General features: G+C 46.1%; 1 protein-coding gene across 6 annotated transcripts in view; it reads left to right on the forward strand.

Annotated features, from left to right (window-relative positions):
* Nucleotides 1-20,280, forward strand: part of Bcas1 (brain enriched myelin associated protein 1) — an 84,666-nt gene that overhangs the window by 29,938 nt on the left and 34,448 nt on the right. For 5 of the 6 annotated variants that reach the window (XM_027946471.2, XM_027946473.2, XM_027946474.2 and 2 more), the window contains exons 5-7: nt 9,830-9,988; nt 10,933-10,977; nt 18,869-19,081. In XM_027946471.2, coding sequence (XP_027802272.2) covers nt 9,830-9,988; nt 10,933-10,977; nt 18,869-19,081 — 417 coding nt within the window. Of the gene's footprint in view, nt 1-9,829; nt 9,989-10,932; nt 10,978-13,144; nt 13,280-18,868; nt 19,082-20,280 lie in introns of all 6 variants that reach the window. The other variant, XM_027946470.2, reaches the window with a different exon arrangement.

The following is a 20,280-nucleotide window of genomic DNA, read 5'->3' on the forward strand; positions in this document are numbered from 1 at the left end:
CTTCCACTCTCCAGATTGTCTTTTCCTTTGTTTAACAGGATATTTCACAGCACAGAATCTTATTTTTGATGAAATCCAACTCATGAATTTCCCTTTTTTTTTAAAAGGGTTGTGCTTTCAGAAGAATATCTAAAACCTCTTTGCCTGACCACAGAATCCCAGAAATCCTATTTTTTCCTAAAGTTGTGTATTTGTCATTGTTCATGGAAGTCAGTGGTCCGTTTTGAGCTAGTTTTTGCACAGGTGTGAACCGGGTTTAGGTTCTTCCTTTCCCTCCGTGGGTGACTCTAGCACCATCTGTGGAGAAGAGTCTTTCCTTGTTGATTTTATGATGCTGTCAAAAATCAGCTGGGCGTACTTGTGTGGGTCTCCTCCTGGGTTCTCTGTTCTGCGGGATTGCTCTAAGTGCTGGGTGTTTTCTCTTACTAGAGCACCCCTGACCTCTATTTAGAGAGAACAGGTCTGGGGGAGGATTTGGAGGAGCCAGCACCCATTGGTGTTTCTAGGTTGCCAGCTTCTTCCACCCCAAGTCCAGGATATATAAAGACAAAAGGGGACCCAGGGACTCACCCCTGTGCTGCTCCTCAGGTCCCCAGCTGGCCAGCCTTCTCCTCCACACCTTTCAGAGTTCTTCTGTTTGTTTTTTATATAATTTCTAGCATCTTTTATTGTCCCTTGTGGGAGGAGCAAGAGAAAGCGGCTATCCTCCACCAGAAGGCATCAGTGCAAGTCTGGAAGTCCAGGAAAAACTACTGCAAAATAAGGGCTCAAGCTGAGAATTTCTATTTGAAAGGCCCCAAAACTCTCACCCAGGAAAATCCCAAGGCGGAGCAGCTGCTGGCACTGCAGCAAGTCCTCTGCTGCTGTCCAAGCCGTGAGCCAGGGCTGTGGGTGGGCATCAGGGAAGCGCCGTGGACACCTTTAGAGGGGTCTGCAGAAGATGGCACAGGGCAGACATGAAGCTGGGGCCTCTGTCCACCGCGTCGTCTCCAGTCAGGGATCTCTACCTGGGTGAAGAGGGATTCACATTGTCCCCCTGTGCAGACGGCGCCCCTCACTGCGCGCCCCTCACTGCAGTTTCCTCCCGATGGCTGTCTACATCCATGCAGAGCCTGGCAGCCTCGCAGCCCATTCCCTTTTGGTCATTCCCCTCTGGTCAGCTTCACAGCATCCCATTTTACTCCCAGGAGGTTTGGTGACTATCCCCATGTGCCCCGCCCTGGGATCACAGAGAAGAATCCCTGCTTCTGGGATCCTTAGAAAGGTCTGGGTCTGGGCAGGAGCTGGGAGGAGCCCATATGAGCCCCTACCATTCTCAGTGACGGGCAGTGGGGAGCCCGGGAAGCTGGGCAGAGTGGCTCAGAGCTGTAGATGAGCCTCAGCTTCCTGGAGGTCCTCACCACTGTCACGAGTAGCCCAAGGTTACTCCGTCCCTTTGCCTCGGTTTTCCCTGAGCAGGCCTCCCACCTGGGCCGCTGCTGCACTTACTGGTTTATCTGTATTTCAATCTGGTTTGGTTTCCTCCCTTACTAGAATTTCAGCTCCTGAGCACAGGAGCCTGTGTCACCCCCTGTCCCAGTGCCTAGACCAACGGGGCCAATATTGCATAAACAGCTCCTTTTCTCCTTCCTGGTACCATCACAGATCCGCTTGCTGTGATTCCAAAGTCCACCCCGTCCATGTCAAAATGTCACCCTTGCATACATATTGACATGCCTCCCAGTTCCTTCTGGAACCAAGCCCTGGTCTGACCCATGGAGGGAGGTCCTTGCCCTTTCCCTCCTGTCCCTCAGGCCTGGGGGCTCCGGGAAGATGGATGAGGGAGGAGGCCCACGTCTTCCTGCCTTGCCCATGCTCTCCCCTAGCTGTTGGGCCTTGCTCTGTGGTGCTCACCCGCGTGGGGTCTCTGGGGCACAGGTGCTCCCACTCAAACTGCCCTGTGCCACACACTTCTGGGCCCAGACTCCCCCCCAAGCAGGCACCCAGCGCTTGCTCAGTCCGACTCCCAGTTGTCCTTCCAGCCACCTTGCCTTCACACCCCGAAGCTCAGCTGCCCCGAAGAACCTGCCCTGAAGCCCCCCGGCCCCCGAGCCCTGCCTGCCTGTATTTCCCACCTTTGCCTCACGCCTTTCTCTCTGCCCCATCTGTACCCCACCCACCCCTGCACGACCCAGGAGGGCACTCCAAGGCCCAGGAGGGTGTGCCACCTTCAAGCTTTCCCTAGTCCGTCTGTCTGGTTCAGTCCTTCCCAGGCTTGGTGCGCACACTGACATGCTTCTCGTTGTTGACTCCAAAGCCTGGCTCCTTTTTCCCTCTTGGAACCAAGAGCAAAACAGAGCAGCGATTAGGCAATGAGGGAGACTTTTATTCTTGGCCAAGAATAGAAGTGGGAGATAAATTCACAGGGGGACTTCCCACCCCCGGGGGCCTGGGGGTTGTAGGTAAGGGTCAAAGAGATGGGAGGAAGGGCTAATAAAGAGGAGGAACTGTAGGCACCTAAAAGGGAGGAACGTCAGACTCATCTCTGTAAATCCCACAGAGCTCCAAACAGTGCTGGTGATTAAAAAAATCATAATAGCTAACATCTATTGAGTGCCTACTGTATGCCACCCATTGTTCTAAGTCCTTGATGTGGATTATCCCATTTATGAGACCAGCGCTCTTGACAGTCAGGTGCTACTCATTTCCCCACTTTTACAAATGAGCAAAGGAGACACGTGTCAGGACACTTGCCAGGAGCGCACAGGAGCCAGGAGTCAAGTCCGGGCCAGCTGGACCACAGGTCCCTGCTGAGGCTGTGTATCCTCTGCACAGCTCATACAGGGTCAGTGTCCTACACAGGTGATGAATGAGGATGCATAAAGGAATGGGTGGAAAAGAGGCGTCGTTCCCAGGAGACACCCTAATTAGGCCCAGTGGGGAGTTTCTCAGTCCAGATTTATTTCTTGTCCCACTTTTCATAATGGCTCATTTTCAAAACACCTGTTTAATTATACATGATATTTTTATTTAAAATTTACCTTAACTCAGCTTGACTTAGGCAAACACATTCATACTACCAGAGGTCTGAGGTTACAAATATTTTTCTCATGCCCATTGTCTTAGTGCAGGCTGCCATCAAAGTACCATACCTTATGAATAATAGAAACGGATTTCTGCCACCCTGCAGGCTGGAGGTCTGAGAGCAGGGTGCAGCACGGTCGGGCTCTGGTGAGGCCCTCCCTCAGCTTGCAGACTGCCGAACTCTCCTCATATCCTTGAGAGGCAGAAAGAGAAGCAGAGAGGTCTCTGGGGTGTAAGGACCCTAATCTTATTCATGAGGGCTCTATTTCTTAATATGGATCATCATCCAAAAACCCCACCTCCTAATGCCATCACAGTGGGGGTTAGGATTTCAACATGCAAAGTTTAAAGCGACGCAAACTTCCAGTCCACAGCATGCATTTGAAGAGTAACCTCATGTGTACATGTACCACCAAAATAAAACGAGGCACACCGGCCCTCAACAACCCTTAACAGAGGTTTCAACATCCTCCTGATCAACCGTCCAACAAGTTGGGTCCTAATTATGGCTTGTAATTGTAAAAAGTCTAACTCCTATTAGAACCTGTTTTGTAAAAGCACCTCTCCCCGAAAGCAAAAAGCTTCTTGCGTGGAATTAACCAGAAAATTTAATGAGACTGTCAAGGCCGTAGTTTTACGGCGCTCCAACTCTTTATGAGGCATTTCACAAGAAGTAAGAAGTCCGTCTCCATTTAGGACACATCTCGGAGCTGGATGGAGCCTGTGTGAAATAGACACACCATGATCACCTTAAAAATATTCACAGAAAGAAATGTGCTTTATGTACCATCCTTCTGAAGCCCTCTTTGTAACGCAGAGGGAGACAGTGGACGGCAACAGGCTGGTCTAGGTAGGTAGCTGAGTGCCACATGGGCGCAGAGGGGGACAGTGGATGGCAATTCAGAAGGGAGACAGATCGCTATGGGCAGCTCTACCCACAGGGCTTCAGTGGGAGGGAGCCGGAGCCGTGGCTAAAGGATGGATGCACTCCCAGGGCCCAGGCGTGGGGAGCCAGGGAAGCTGGTGGAGAAGCATGGTGTTGGAAGGCTAGGGAACGCCTTGCCTCCAGCCACAGGGTTTCTCACAGATCTGTTTTGTGTCAGGAACTTTACAAATTACATGGCGTTTTCATGTTGACATTTTAGCTTTTATCCAATACTTCTAGGCTGAGCATTATGGGAAGGAGTTTACATGCGTTATTTCTCATGAAAACTCAGAACAAATTAAATGAGGTAGGATTTATTATCAGTCCCATGTGAGATAAGGAGACTGTGTCCCAGAGAGGCTGAGACTCTGGCTGCGTGAGGTCTCTCAACTTGCAGGAAGTGGGGCCAGGTGATGAGTCCACCCGGGTACTGATGCTTCTGTGAACTTCTTGGTCCTGCTGTGAAGAGCTCAGACATGGTACCTGTCCTCAGAGAGCTCCCAGTCCAGCCGGGAGTGCTCACAAATGGATAACTGTGGCTCAGCATGCTGGCTACTGATGAGAGGGAAATGGCCAGAACATGTGGTAGTAACATGCTGAGGGGTCGTGGGGCAGCACTCTCGTTTCCAAAATGACTTGATCAACCCCAGTCCCTGGGGAAAAAAGCAAAGCACTGATCATTGGCAGTTTTCATTCATCCATTTATAAATAATGTCAGTAGCTGGGTCACTATTAACAACAGCAGAGCAGAAGCTATTGGCCAAGGTGGAGTGACAGGAACTGGACTCACCCTCCTGCCTGAAACAGATGAAACCGGAATCTAACGACAGCTTCCAAGACATTGGATATCAGGCAACAGGTGCCAGTGATCTCTGGGAAACGGGGAACCAGAGACGTGTGCCATGACCACCCCTACTCACTGCCAGAGGAGCCCAGCCCCTGAGACCAAGCTCTTGATAGTTCCTGGGATGACGCTCACATGAGGAAGCTAAAACAGGTGCAAAGGCCCCAAGTGGAAGTCCACTCTCCGCTCCTGTGCAGGGCCAGGCCAGGGAGCCGCGTTCCTTACCAGGCCTGGGTCAGAGTCCTCAGGGCAACCCATCCTCACCCGGGGAAATGCCCTCTCTACACCTCATGGGGCGTTGGTCCTGCCTGACAGATCTGAAATGCAAGGACTGAAAGAATCAGCTCTTTTCAAGTATTTTAATTATATCTAGCACAAAGCCCAAGATGTTTATAGAAATACCAACAACATTCAGAGCCTGGTCAGGGGAGATGCTCATTGTCTGGAACCCGCCAAAAAATATCAGGGAAGCAGGAAAATGTCTTGTGATGTGAGAAAAAGTCAGTGGAAACCAGCCAAGAACTGGCTCAGGTGTTAGAACTGGAAAAAAAGGATAAATGGATTCTTTGTGTTTAAAAACGTTGAGTAGAGGCACAGAAGATATATTTTAAAAAACAAAATCAGACGTCTAGAGATGAAAGCTACAGAGTGTGGAAATCCATGGATGAGACTCACAGCAGAGGGGAGAACGCAGATTAGAGGAGTTAGAGACGCAGCTGTGGGCGCTGTCCACAAGCAAACAGGGGAGAAGAATTCCAAGAAGAAAGAGACATCAATTAGCTGGACAGTGACTCCACGGAGACGAGAATGTGCGCACTTGGAGTCCCTGAAGGAGAGGGGAAAGGAGACGACAGGATATCTGAAGATGTAATGACAAAAGCTGAAGGTTGCTAGTTTCATTAGCATCATTCGTCCATTTCTAATTACTGAGCATCTGCCAGGTGCAGGAGAAATACAGGGGAGAAAAGGAACAAAACTCCCACCTTCATTGTTTTTCTACTCTGGAAAAAAAACCCAAAACCAAAATAAGCAGGTGAATATTTTATACAGTACAGCCACTGCACCCTCCAGCTGTGACAACCAACATCTCCAACACTGCCACATGTCCCCTGGAGGAGGGGAACCAGTGACCCATTAGAAGTGAACTTTGCCAGGAGAATAAAAATAAGACAGTGAGCACCAACAGGGCATTCTGGGAAGGAGCTGTGGCTAATTTAAGGTAGAAGGTGAGGAGAGTCCTCAAGAAAAACGTGACATTTGGGAAGGACTTGAAGGACGTGAGGTGGAGTGCTCAGATGCAGGGCAGGCGGAAGCTCAGATGCAAAGGCACTGAGGCAGGAGCCTGTTTGTAGTGTTTGAAGAGCTGCGAGAAGGCTGAGGCCATCTCACTAGAGTGACCAGGGAAGAACACAGGTCAGCAAAGGTGTGGACGGGGATGAATGGGGACCGCTCCCTAGGGATGAGCAGGGTCCTGTAGTCACAAGGGGTAAAGAGTGCTGGACAGGCAGGACCACAGTCACCCACCAATTGTACCTGCTAAGAGTGTGGCCTTGGACATGCTGTTACTCCTGTTTGGACCCAAGTTTCCTCATCTGTGAAATGCTCTTCACAGTCTCTGCAGAGATTAAAGGACGTAGCAGATTCCAGAAGGCACCTGATAACTAAGACTCTAGAATGCTTCATAAAGAAGCACTGTTCAAGAAATACAGGCAATGGGGTGTACACAATTCTAAGTGCTTGGGAGACTTAAGCTTTGAAAGGTCTTCTGAGAATTTATGGATTTAGTATATACTTATATACACTCTTTATGAGGATCTCAGTTTCCCAGCATGACATTGAAGATGACTGCTTTGCTACTTAAATTTTGCATGCAGGGGAAGATGGATGGTAATATTTCAGACGTCCAGTTCCAGCAGTCCTGAGTCAGAATTCCCACATTCTCCTCTCAGACAAGTTGTCGAACCTCTCTGAGCTTCACGTCATTGTTGGAAAAACTGTAAATTGTAACATTTATCTCAGAAAATAGTTGTAAAGTTTAAATAACTTGTGTTTAATGCATTTTTTGTACAGTGGCTTGCATTTTGTACAGTGGGTGTTGTGAATGCAAAATATTTGACAATACATATCATTCTATAACATATAATAATATATTAAGATTAGATAATCATATTTGAATCGTATTAGCTCAGAAACTAGAGGACACATGCAGTGCTTCATAATTTGAAATTGCTTTGAATTTAATTGTTTTTGCTGGTTGGATAGTCAACCATATCAGCTTACACGGAGTTTCCAGAATCTTCCAGGAAGTATAACACTGGGATACTGGGCAGAGCTGCCCCACTCCGCTCTCCACCATTGGAGGAAGTAGTCAACATAGACAGAGATGTCAGGTCTTCCATGGGCTTTTCACCTCACACGCTGAGCACTGTTAGAAGTCCCCACGTAGAAACAAAGGGCTTCCCTTCCATTCTCCTGGAAATTAGGGAACCAACAGCAATGGGGGCGTGGCATGGCTTGGGGAGGCCAGAAACTCAAGGCCTTGGGATGAAGGACAGGACTGCACAGGGGTGGAAGGGAGAGGATGCTCAGGCCAGGTAAGAATGGAGTTGGCCTCCCTCACTCCACCCACCTGCTGACCAAGCTCCACTGCCAGACCACAGCCCCCAGGGTGGCCCCGCCTGCCCTGGACATGTTTGAGGTATCACTGCCACCCCTACTAGTGCACCAGACAGATAATCAGATGCAGACACATACAAGTAGGAAATCTTCCTAGTGAAATCTTACGATATTTTTTACAAGAGTATTTATCAAGTTATAAAATTTGCATGCCTCTGGATGCAGAAATTTACTTTGGGCCATTTGTTCAAAGAAAAGATACACAGGAGGGATTAAAACTAAAAGTGAAAGATGCCGATAGTAGCAGCCTCTGATACTCCAGATGTGAAACTGTGAATCCTGAAAATGCCCAGCAATAAGGCTACCGTGCAACCAAACCAGGGAATGAAAACCACAGGAGGCGCACAGGAAGGAGGCGATGGGGGCTGGGGCTATAGCTCAGTTAGTAGAGTGCTTGCCTCACATGCACAAGGCCATGGGTTCAATCCCCAGCACCACACACACAAAAAAAAAAAAAGAAGAAGAAGAAAAAAGAAAGAAAGAAAGGATGCAATACCCTCTGTTCTGTTATTACACAAGCAAGTTGATATGAGAGCCCCTCTCATTTATGCAAAATTTCCATTTCTTCCATTTGTTTATTCAGAAGTCAAATAGTACATATTAATAAAATGACTTCTCTGGGCCCTGCTGTCTTCAATACCTGAGAAATCCCTGTCTCTGTTGCACCTCCCTTCTGGCATGATATGGTGGATGGGGCGGTGCTGATCTTGTAAGCAATGATGCCAACAGCAAAGGTGGAGAAGGCAGAAGACAGTGAGCAAAGGAGAGCTTAAGACGGCTCTTTAGGAGTGGACTCCCAGAAAAAGGAGACACTTAAGACTTGAAGGATGAATGCGAATTACTGACAGGCACACAGAGGGACAGAATGTTCCAGACAAAGAGCCGTGAAGTTGGAAATTGCTTGCAGTATTGTGTTAGTCAGGGTTCTCTAGAGGAACAGAATTAACAGGAAGTATGATTATAAAAATAATTTATTAGATTGGCCTACAGTCCAGAAGCTGGAGAGTCCACAATGGCCATCTGCAGGCCGGAGACAGGGAGGAACTAGAAGCGGTGCAGTCCAAGAGGCTAAAGTCTCAGACAAGAAGAATCAACAGTGCTATCCTAGTCCTAGACTGAAGACTTCTAGAAAATCCCTGGCAGAGTCCGCTTTGGAAGAGTGAAGGAGCAAGTCTGATGTCCTCAAATGTTGACAGGAGCAATCAAGAACCTGTTCAAGAAAAATTGAGCTTGCATCTGCTGCTGCTTCCTTGTTCTTCCAACTTTTTTTTCCATCCAAGCCACCTTCCTATTGGACAGTGCTGCCCACACTTAGGGAGGATCTCCACTTTGGTTTGCTATCCCACATGCCAATCATTCCTAGACACACCCTCCATCGACACGCCCAGAAGCCTCTTAATCTTCAGCATCTCTTAATCCAATCAAGTTGACAATTCAACTTAACCATGACAAGTATGTTTAAGAAACTCCAAGAGAATTCATTCAAAATAAATGGAGAGGGAAAAGCAGCAACTAGTGAGGGGGGGTGGTCTCTGATGTGCGCCATACCTTAAGACGCCCGAGAGGCTGTGTCAGAGTATGGGCCAACTCCCAGGCCAGGGGAGGCCACTGGAGCAGGGAAGGACTGGAGGATGGGGCCTGGGATGTGTAGAATGGATTGAGGGCACTCAGAGCCCAAGCAGACAGGGCTGGGGGCCTTGGCAATCATAAGGCAGAGAGATGACAGGTCTTGCCCAGGGTTGGGGAGGTGCAAAGGGGCAAGGAAGTCAGGTTCAGAATGCATCCTTCCTCCCTAGCAAGTCAGAGGAGAGAATTTATTTGCATGTCACATCCCTGGCCCCGATAAACTCCCAGATCTGCAAAGCAGAACAATTATTTTGAAACACCAGGGTTGGTTGTTTTTTTCTTTCCTTTGGTTGATATGATTCATTACTGCAAAGGTTGTGGGAAGTCAGACAGAGCCATCTCTGGGGCTGATGTACAAATCATTAGTCAAGGTGACAAGGAAGGTGGAAAACATTAGCATCTTACACAGTCTCTTTGCAGAACTGGGAGTGAAGGGGTTTTGTTGGAATGCACCATACACTGCTGTGTTCATTACCCTCTGGCACCAAACAGTGTCCCTCCAACCAACTGCAAATGCTGAATATGTTGGGAAGAGGGGGAAGGGAAGGAAGAGGGACTCTCATAAGCTCCTGATTGTTCTGTACGCCCGTGGGCAGAAGAAGTATGGCTGGAATTGGGGGTAAGGGAGAAAAGGAATTGCTTTGAGAGTCCACATTCAACAAGTCGCAGCTGTGAAAACTCTATTTTGCTCCTAGGACCTAGTTGACAGCAAGGAAACAGAAGGACAAGAGGTTGAAACTTTGAATTACTCTGTCCCTGGGGACCCAGAAGGACTGGAGATTGCAAAGGACGACTCCCAGGCAACAAATACAACAGAGAGTAACAATTCCATCATGAGTTTCTTCAAAACTCTGGTGAGTAGTTTCCTTTCTTTCCCCATTTCTATTGCCCAGAAGTTGTGCTACTTGTAAGTAGTTGAATGCTGCTGTCCTGAATGGATTACCATCCTGGCACAGCTGGAACATGAGAGAACAGAGAGAAAGTGCCTCCTGTGGGGACGTGTTCATCAGGCTTCCAGGGAGAGAGCCCTTGGAGTTGGGAGCCATGACATGGACACTAGGTGCCCAGACCACGTGACATGAGCTGTACTGTAATAGAATCCTATTGCAATTTAATATCTTATGGTCATTGATCATAAACAATATTGGGAAATACTGCCTTGAGCTGTTGGCCTAGCAAAGTAATTTTCTCACTCAAATGGCAAGTAAAACGCTGTAGAAATTGCTGTCCATCTTGTGACATCTACCTTTCCCGATTTCATTAGATGGGGACACGGACCATGTCTTTGCTTTGCTTGCTCGTTTCTGACCACCCCAGGGCAGAACCCTCTAGCTTGACATATGCCAGACACTCAAAGAAGAGCTGAATGGCTTGATGCATACAAAAAAAAGAACAGCCACAAAAGTGTTTGGGCTATCTGCAGATATCAAGACTAGCTTCAAAAGATAAAATGAAAGAAAAAGTCAACAGAATGTGCCCCTAGCACCACAGGGTTGCCCTGCTTGTGGAGTAATAGTGGATGGAGTCGTTGGGAACTGGGCCTTCCAGGAGACAATTTTGAAAGTGGTCAAACTTATGGTAAATGAAAATAATCTGATGCATTTCATTATTAAATTATAATTCAGTGAGCTTTTTATTATCCAGAGGTCCTTGGGTTTCTACTGAATTAAAAGTGCTTCTTATTTCTTGCTTTGCCAGTGTGGTAAACTGGACCACTCTAAACAGTGATGTAATTATGAAATAAAAATCACCCCAAAGAGCTATGATTTCTAACATTTGATTTTCTCAAACTTTTAAGGTGTCACCTAACAAAGCTGAAACAAAAAAAGATCCAGAAGATACGGTAGGTCCTTTGAAGTATGGGTTTGTGCACAGAATTGGATTTAGAGGGAGTCTGCTTATTTGTTTTCTGTATGATGTGCGTGTCCTTTATATGTTATATATATGTACAGACACATATATGGACATAAATAGTTAGCAACTTAGTGCTGTTGGATTGTCTTTTAAATATATCATTTAGGTTAATGGTATTATAATGAAAATGTAGTGAGTAACTTAAATCATATTACAATTTTTGTTAAATAATATCACAATAACCAATTTATTTCTTCTTCCACATTTCTATTGGTGCATTAGAGTTGTACATAATGGCGGGAATAACCGATTTCTTATGTAGAATAAGAGACGAATACTAAAAATTATACCATCATCTTAGTCTTTTTTGTTATGTATAGAGACCCAGGGAATATAGTTTAAAAAGACCCCATTAAAGTAGGAGAAAGATGCAGAGTTTTGTTTTTTGTAAAAAAAAAAAAAAGAAAGAAAGAAAGAAAATGTGTTCTTTGTTTCAAAAAAAATAAATCTCTACTGCAAAGACCATTTTGAAATAATATAGTAGCCACGGGACATAGGCCAAGTGGAAAGCCATGTAAGTAGGAGTGGGGAGGCTGGAGTTTCCACTTTCTCCCTAGAAATTCAACCAGTTCTCCTCAAAATAAATGTGACTTGAGCCACTATTTTCTTAGAGGTGTTTTCCCATTGCACTTGACAGGACGGGTCACCTCTGGCGGAGCACATGGTTTAAATTTCATGAGGAACCTCGAGGGAAGGTTAACTTGGTAACAGATAACTGTCTTGTGTCCTTTGAAAGATACTGGGACGAAATAAATGGCTTAGCCCCCCTGCTACATCTGTTGCTTATATCCCGAGGAGCTAAGCCGTGACAAGGCGTGCGAGGTCTGGCCTCAGAAGACCTCTTAGAGCTCAGATTTTGCAACTAGATACTGGTGTGATCCTGACCTGTCTGGATCAAGTCTCCACATATGTAAAACTGGGACAGTAAAACTTTCTCCCAGCCCCCGGGACTGAGAGAAGGTGTGATAGGGCAGAGCTCTATTCAAATGTGGGTGACTCCTGCTTCCATGTCACATCCAAGCCAGGTTGGACGGCGTGATTACCTTTGATTTATACTCATTGAGTTCCTCCTTATCCCATTGAAAAGTAGATTTCCAAGGCATCGACATGCATTTTCCTTAAAATTACTCATTTCCTACAAGGCAGCTAGGGTCAAGTTCAATGAATGATTGGGTCAATTGTTTCTCTTTTGGTTCTATGTTTTGCTTTGTTTGAAGCGACATGTTCAGCACAGTGGCCATAAACGGGAATGTGGGTGTGTTGTGTGGCTCCCCAAGTGACCTGGGACACTCATTCTCTTCAGCTGCTCTTGTACCAAGACCCTTCCATGACCCAGATGTGCTCCCAACCAAACATGCCTGGCTGATCAGATCTTATGGTCTTCCCCAGAAGGCTGTGGGGTCCCTGCTGCTCACCTGGGTCTCAGATGAGGGCCTTTCATCTAGGTTGTCCTTGACACCCACAGTTAGACCTCTTTCCTAAAACCCTGTTCTCATACCTTGCCCTTTGGACATCTTTTTCTACTCTAGTTCTTGAATTTGCGCCTTTGAAAGGTGTGTAACCTTGTCCCATTTGGTTCCGGGTGATTCTCAGCACACTAAGTACTCACAGAAACTCTCACACTGCTTGTAGCTGGAGTCAACCATGTCCAGTGGCTCAGCAGGACTATTTTAGTCCTTCCCATGTGACAATAGCATTTAGATATTTAACACTATTAAATAGACTATGTTATCTTTTTTAATTATTTACTTTTCATTTGATATTTTACAGTCTAATTACCCTACTACTGTCTTTAGCGAATATGGACAGGGTGGGGAGTGGGTAGTTTAGTTTTGGTTGTAGGGTTTTTTTGAGATGTGTTAATCTGGGTCATTTAAATAGGTCACTCTGTTGAAAAGCAATGTGTGCCTGAAATTGTGAATATGCTCTTTACCAAAGCATCTTAAAAAGATAATGTTCTCGTGTCGTATGGGTGGGAGATGGCAGTAACATGCCAGCAGCTAATTGTCACAGTGTATTCATGCACCTCAAAACAACAGAAAACTAGATTTTGTTTAAAAGCAAAATTCTAAGCCGCGAATGCTGTTGCCCGCAAGGCTTCCAAAGCAGAAAGCATCTGCGATGGGCAAGTGGGTCAGAAGACATCTGAGACCCAGGCGAAGGGCAGCAAGAAGAAGCACCTGGAGAGCCCCCGGCTGGGCCTCGCCTTTAGGAAATTGCTTAGACATAAGGTCTGTATCCCGTTAAACTAGCAGAAAGAAGAACCCTGGTCCTCACCGTGCCAGGCACACAGGCCCTGTGCCCGCCACCTGTGCCTTAGTGAAGACAGAGCCTCCTGTGGCTGAGATCATTAAAGGGAGATTGGAAATGACGTGACTCAACATCAGTGAATGGTTTCAAGTTGCCATAGCTCTCAACATCGAAGGCGGGGGTTTTTCTGAGAGTGGACCAGGGTTCTGCAGTTACTCTCACCCAGTGTTTCCCAAACGCCAGTCACATGCAAACCGTGTTGGCCACTTTTGTTGGAGGTCATATTAATCACTTGATATTTTTATATAGAAATTGACCATGTCCAATGAAATGTATCTTAAAAAGAAACTTTGACTTCCATTATACATGAGAACCAGAATCTTCTCCTAAGAGGAGGGTAACCTTTAATAAGGTTCCTTAAAGGATCCTGACTTCATGCTACCTCATTTGCATGAAGCTCTAGCACAGTGCCCTCGCTAGCTTTACTAGAAAGCCACTGGCCAGTGGTGTAGAATATTAAGGCCACACCAGTACCAGGCTGAGCCTGTCTTTCCCTGGACTGTTATTAGATGATATGAAAGTTGGAAAAGTATTTTACTGTTTGAATGCTACTGAATATCGTATTTCCATGCAACCTGACATTACCTCTGGCCCTGCAGTGGTAGGCTGCCTGCATTTTGGGAAACACTCTTCTAACCTGAGGATAACAATTTTACCTTTGTGTGTCTGTTCCATCCATTTCTAGTATTAACAAAGTTTACACTAAATTCACATAAAAGCCCAAGCAAGAAAAAACAAAAGCAATGAATGAAGGCAGAGCGAGTTATTTCTCCATGTGTGTGGTGTGGGGTGGAATCAGGATAATATGAAGCCAGTTTTAGAGATGTTACTCTTCTAATGTCCAAGAATATGCCAGTGTGTGCCTGAAACCATCAATTAAAAAGATCTCTGAATTGGGTCCTCAAGCTTGGAAATTTCTTTAAAATATCAACCATTCTCCATCAAGTTGAATGAACTTATTAAAAAACTTCCCCAGCTGGATATGATAGTCCCAGGATTGTGTATGCAAATAAAAGCCCCACAGAAAGTTCTTGTAGCTGAATCTATATTTGCATAAGCAACACATTATGAAGCCACCCTTCAGTCTCCAGACAGGCTTATTTTGTTCAGTAAAGAAAGAAAGAGAGGGAGCAATAGATATTGCAATGAGGGAGGGAACATTAGGGTGGTGGGGCCACTTGGGCATGTGAGAGCTTAGTAACGGCCAGTGAAACACATCATGGGCTTCATGCCACGGAACCTGGTTTAGCTGCCATGTGGCGCTCTCGTGGAAAGCTTAGGAAGTGTGTGTCTCCCTCGCCAGATCTGCACTTTGTTTGCCTTCATTCTGTATAGATCTCTGTCTATCCATATGTGGACTGTCCAAGTTCAATGTTGTTATTTCTAGGGTTCCCTGAAGTCATTGGCCTTGCATCCTGCCCCTGAGGTACAGTGGGGAGAAGGACAGGATTCAGGACCCTGGGGAAAATGTAGAGGACATCCTTTATATGGATCCCATAATACAAACATGCAGACTTCAAGGTCTCTCCTGGAGGTACCTCCAGTGTGTTCTTTATGTAAATGTGAAATAAAGTAAGGGGACTATTCCCAAATGTTCTGAAATCTCATTTATGCAGCAGTTCAGCTATTACCTCTATCTAGGACAGATTATTTCTTTACATCTTTTGATTATTCAGTTGTACACAGAAAATGGTGTTATTTAAATGACCAACTGGGTCCTATCCATGACTCCCATTGCATAATTAACAGAGGAGCGGTACCCTGGGGTTCGGTGGGATAATGACCTCAGGCAGAAAAGGGGAATCCAGGCATCAGAGGAGAAAGCGCTACCTTCTAGTTTTGCTGTGAGAAATCTGGTTGACTTCTGTGTTCATTTCTCCAGTGCAATTTTCCTTCCTAAAAAAAAAAAAGAATTTTCTTGGTTAAAAAAAATGGGGAAGCTGGAATTCATAAACCAAAGGTTTTCCTTTTAAACCAAAATAAAGCGAAGCACCAGCTTTCCTTTGCTGAATCGGAGTCTTTGTTTTTGCCTTTGTCGCATAGGAAGCCTCAGAGTGGCACTTCGTCTTGTGTCCTCCAAGCATGCGAGGCAGGTGTGCTTTAAAATGTTCTTGTGCTGCCTGAAACGCTGGCCCTCTCCTGGGCTTTCTCAGGGACGCCTCAGTGAGGTAGCAGGCTCAGGTGATGTCAGCTCTGCCACTCACTCATTGGTTTTTGTAAAGTCTCCATTTTCCTAACACCTCCTCTCTCCCATACTCCATGTGTGAATGACATGAAAACCTACTCAGAAGGTAAGGCCACTTCTGTGTAATATTCCTATCTGCTCCATTAGAGTTTCCTGGGTACAGTCACCAGATAAAATGCAGTGTCCCATTAAATTCAAATTTCAGATTAAAAAAAAAGAAATCATTTTATATAAATTTAAATATGTCCAGCAAGATATTGGGAACATATTGAAGCTAGAAATTTTTTCTTTGCTGATCTGAAATTCAAAGTTAATGGGGCAGTCTATATTTTCATTTTCATTTTAAATCTGGTAACCCCATTCATGAGATTGCCTCTGAAAACATGGTTAGAGTTTTTGTAGCCTTTCCCATAATGCAAACAAAGACTATTAATTTGGCTAATGAACATTTGGATGGACACCATTTGAGGAACTTCTTTGGGACATAAGGAAATGAGTGGGCAGGGATGAAAAGATGAATGGACATTAGAGTCAGGAAGCCGGATACAGCCGCATCCTGTGAGTACCTCACTCTGGCCTCTTTCATTTAGTTAGTCAGTGAGTAAACATCAGTTTGGTGCCAGGATTTGGTCCCAAGTGGAGCTAGGGTGTCATAGAGATCAAGACCCTCTCTCCCTCAAGGGGCTCAAAGTCTAGCAGGGGAGATGCAGAGTCAACCAACGGTTACACAAGTGCATTAGAGGCGTTATGTTACAACCGGATACAGTGGTGCACGCCTGTAATCACAGTGTCTTGGGAGGCTGAGGCAGGAGGATCACAAGTTCAAAGCCAACCTCAGCACTTTAGCGAGGCCCTAACAATTTAGCAAGACACTGTCTCAAAATTAAAAAGGGCTGGGGATGTGGCTCAGTGATTAAGAGCCCCTGGATTCAATTCTAGGTACCAAAAAAGAAAAAAAGAAAGAATTATCATGTTACTGTCATGCCCATGGTCTCTGGGTGCACCCAGCAGGAGGAGAGGGGCACCTCCCAGGGAAGCCCCTCAGGGTAGACGTGTTGCTCAGCCACCCTCCCATCGTCAGCTCCTGCGTGAAGGTTTCTGGACAAGCTCTCCTCACCACATTTCTCCCAGTGGAATTTAATACCACAGACACACTGTGAATCCGCTTATGTTCTGGGACCCTTTGCATGGCCACAGACCCTATTAATGTCCAATCTTGATGATCACCCCCAAGAAAAGGGGTCCCCTTGACAGAGGGGCTAGCGCAGATCCTCCCTGTGATTTCCAGCCACCTCCAGGCCAAAGCAACCATCCCTTCCTGAGTAAAGCCCTCCTGGTTGTCACATGTGGCTGCAATTCTTGCTTTAAGTGTTTGGAAGTGCTTTCTTTTGTCTTTGGGTGGCACCGATCCTCCTACTCCTCCAGCACTTTTCCCACTTGAAATTTCATACCTGTGGAATTATTTATTCACTGTTGTTCTCTCCAAGAGGATGCGTAGCCCTGGTACTCCGCATATGCCATGGCTCGTGGAAAGCACGGAATGTGTTTGTCAATGAATAGATGATATTTCCTAATATTTTTCTGAAAAAAGAAAACAAGCTGCTTAGGAGATGGGTGGGTGCTTCCCCTTGAATTTAATGGCCAGTTAGGGCTAAAATAGTACCAGGGGCCCAAGCACATTGGAAGCATTCTTAATGCTGAATCGTAATCGCCAGTTCACTCTCTATAAAATGCAGAATTTATTTTAAATTCTAGCATTATGCACTTTGCATATCTTGAATGGAACTGGGTTATCCTAGTACCATTTCTACGCTCTACTCCTTTGTCTTGATTTGATCTTAGAGTTTGCTCAGTAAACCACTCAGAACCTGGGCGAGATGTCACATCCTGCACCAGATAGTGGATTCGTGTTACTGAACACACCCTTCAGGGAGCCCACGTGCTGTGTGTGAGCACAGGGACAAGGTCAGCAGTCCAGACATGAGGCCGGGCTACACACCTGGTCCAGTGGATCTCGGGCTTTGCTTTCCTTATCTGAAAATTTAAATACTGTGCCAGATGGACTTTAAGACTCGGTCCAGTACCAAAAATACTATGAAACTTCCTGTATTTGTCCACACCCCATTTTCAACTCCAGACTATTTTTTCTTTTAGTCAGAAAATGTAGTTGAAGATACGACAGCCCTGGGAATTTAAGAGGGTTGAGTCACAAATCGCCCCAGATCCAAAATCATAAAGTGAAGCTGCTTAGGGTGGAGAAGTCAGGTCAGATCAACCTGGTATTAGAGTTTTTAATGCCAGTATTCATTCGTGTCCAGAAAAAAAAAAATGTGACCATCATTCTTTATCCAGTGACTCAACGGGAGACAGAGCATAGGAATTAATAGCACCTCCCTGCAGATATCAGATATCTTAGGACCAGACCTTAACACAGTCATGTGGGGAGAAAGAGAGAGATAGGGAGGGTGCGAGGAAGATGAGCAAGAAGAGAGGACAGAGTGGGAGAAAGGAGGAGGAGGAGGAGGAGAGAGTAAGGGGAGGGAGGAGAGAGGAAGAGGGAAGAGGGAGGAGGAAAGGGGAGAGAGAGGGAGGAGAGGGAGGGAGGAGGGAAAGGGAGAGAGAGGGAGGAGGGAAAGAACCAGAGATGAGGGGAAGGGGAAGAGGTTAGGAGGGAGAGAGGGAGTTGGGACAAAAGGAGTGACATTGAAGATGTTTCCACTGTGGAGCACGGGGCTGGACCTAAAAGCAGAGAATTCCTTCGTGGACACATGCAGTTCAAAACCCCTTCACCAAGCTCAATCCAGCTGCCTTATACCTCAGAGCTGGATTGTGATCTCCAAAGTGGAGCGCGGGAAAGGAATTTCAGAGGTTCTATTGAATTATATTTATCGTCACCCTTCCTTAACTTTCCATTTGGATTAGTAAACCCACTTATGATGATAGAATATTTCTCAAAAAATGTGCGTGCACTGGGGTGTGTGAAGTGTGTCCCAAGGAGAAGATGATCAAAAGCACTTGGAGCCAGCGCAAAATCCTAGCAGCAAAGTGTCCCTTCCCGCTACCCCTAGAGTCACTCACAGAAGCTACATGAATGATCCTCTGGTTGTTTTCCAAAAGAAAAATATATATATCTCAAATTTCTTCGAGATTTTTAATTCATATTAAAAAATATGAATTAAAAAATTCATATTCACAGTTGAAATTTGGAAAATACAGAAAATTATAAAGAAAAAAAATATTACCATTATGTACCACCTGAGCCCAGGGGTACAAAGAAGAGATCTTTCATTTTTGAATCCTCACCCGCTTTTCTAAAACTCTTCAGGATGCTGAGAAGTCACCCACCACTTCGGCCAACCTCAAGTCAGACAAAACCAACTTTACACCCCAGGAGACCCCGGGGACAGCCAGGAGCCCTAAAGGCTGCAGCCCTTCAGGTGCCGTGCAGTCCGTGACCGGGCCTGAAACCTCCAAGGAAGGCAGCAAGGAGAAGTCAGGACCCACCTCTCTGCCTCTGGGCAAACTGTTTTGGAAAAAGGTAAGTTGGATTTTAAAAGTTTGCAGAGTCCTTGGGGCTAAGATGACTTGAGAATCTATTTCTATTGGTCCAGTTGCTGTACTCAACCAAGTATAGCAGCTTCTCCTCCTCCTCCTCCCCTCCTCCTCCCCTCTTCCTCCCCTTCTCCTACCTTCCTCCTCCTCCTCCTCCTCCTCCTCCTCCTCCTCCTCCTCCTCCTCCTCCCCCTCCCTTCTGCTTTCCTCTCCAATGCGATTCCACTTGCCATTGAACCAAGGACCCTGCTGTACTCCCAGGAAGAATGAAATGCCTATCGTGTTTATGAACAGGTGTTTCGTGGGAAAGAAACTGAAATGAACAAGTAGAATTTCTCATTCTTTGAATGACTTGGCTTCCTGAGAAAGGGTTGTGGTCTTCCATGGTTTTGTGAACCTTCTGGGATGTCGAGTTATCCTGCCTGTCCTGGTGGATAAATGGCCTCCGTGTCATCCCTTCCCATTCAGCTAGAGTCAGTCATCAGGAGCCACTCTCCTTTGAGAAAGCCAGTGTGTCCACCAGGTCACCACCAGGGCAAGCGCAGACTGTTTTCTGGGGCAGGAAAAGTCAAACCACTATCTGATAGTTTCCCCTTCTGAAATTAACGTGCGGGAGGTATGTGCTCTGCCAGGAAGTGGTGGGTGGGGCTGAGTAGTCCCCAGAGCCACTCCTGACTCACTGTGCTCAGCAGGCCCCAGCTGCCACACATGTCCAGGACACTCCTTCCTGGCTTAAATTCGGCCAAAAGATAAGCAAGAAGTTGGTGGGGGGTGGAAATTCATAGAGCCGAGAAACCCCAACTTAGCAGTTTCGTTAAAACGTCTGTGCCACTTGGCACACTGTGCAGAGCAGATGACAGATCCAGATGTCACTGTGGCGTCGGTTTCACCCTATTGTCCAGAATCCAGCTGGACTTTGGAGCGTCTTTCCAGTCTGTTTCCTGTTGTACAGAAATCTTCCCTCCAGGTTCTTCTCAGAACACAGAGTCCAATAATTCGTGGAAACCTTGGAAGAGGTCAACTGACCTTCTGTTCCCATCCTTCTTTCTCCCTAATCACCATTACTTATTTTTAAAAGTCTTTTACTAGCAACATAATGTAGGGAACAATTTCTGATGTGTTAAATGCATATATTAGGGACGAGAGAGATGACCTCAGTGACCCATGTTTGTACATTTAATTAAA

Source organism: Marmota flaviventris, chromosome 2 (assembly GCF_047511675.1).
Source record: "Marmota flaviventris isolate mMarFla1 chromosome 2, mMarFla1.hap1, whole genome shotgun sequence".
Taxonomy (NCBI): domain Eukaryota; kingdom Metazoa; phylum Chordata; class Mammalia; order Rodentia; family Sciuridae; genus Marmota; species Marmota flaviventris.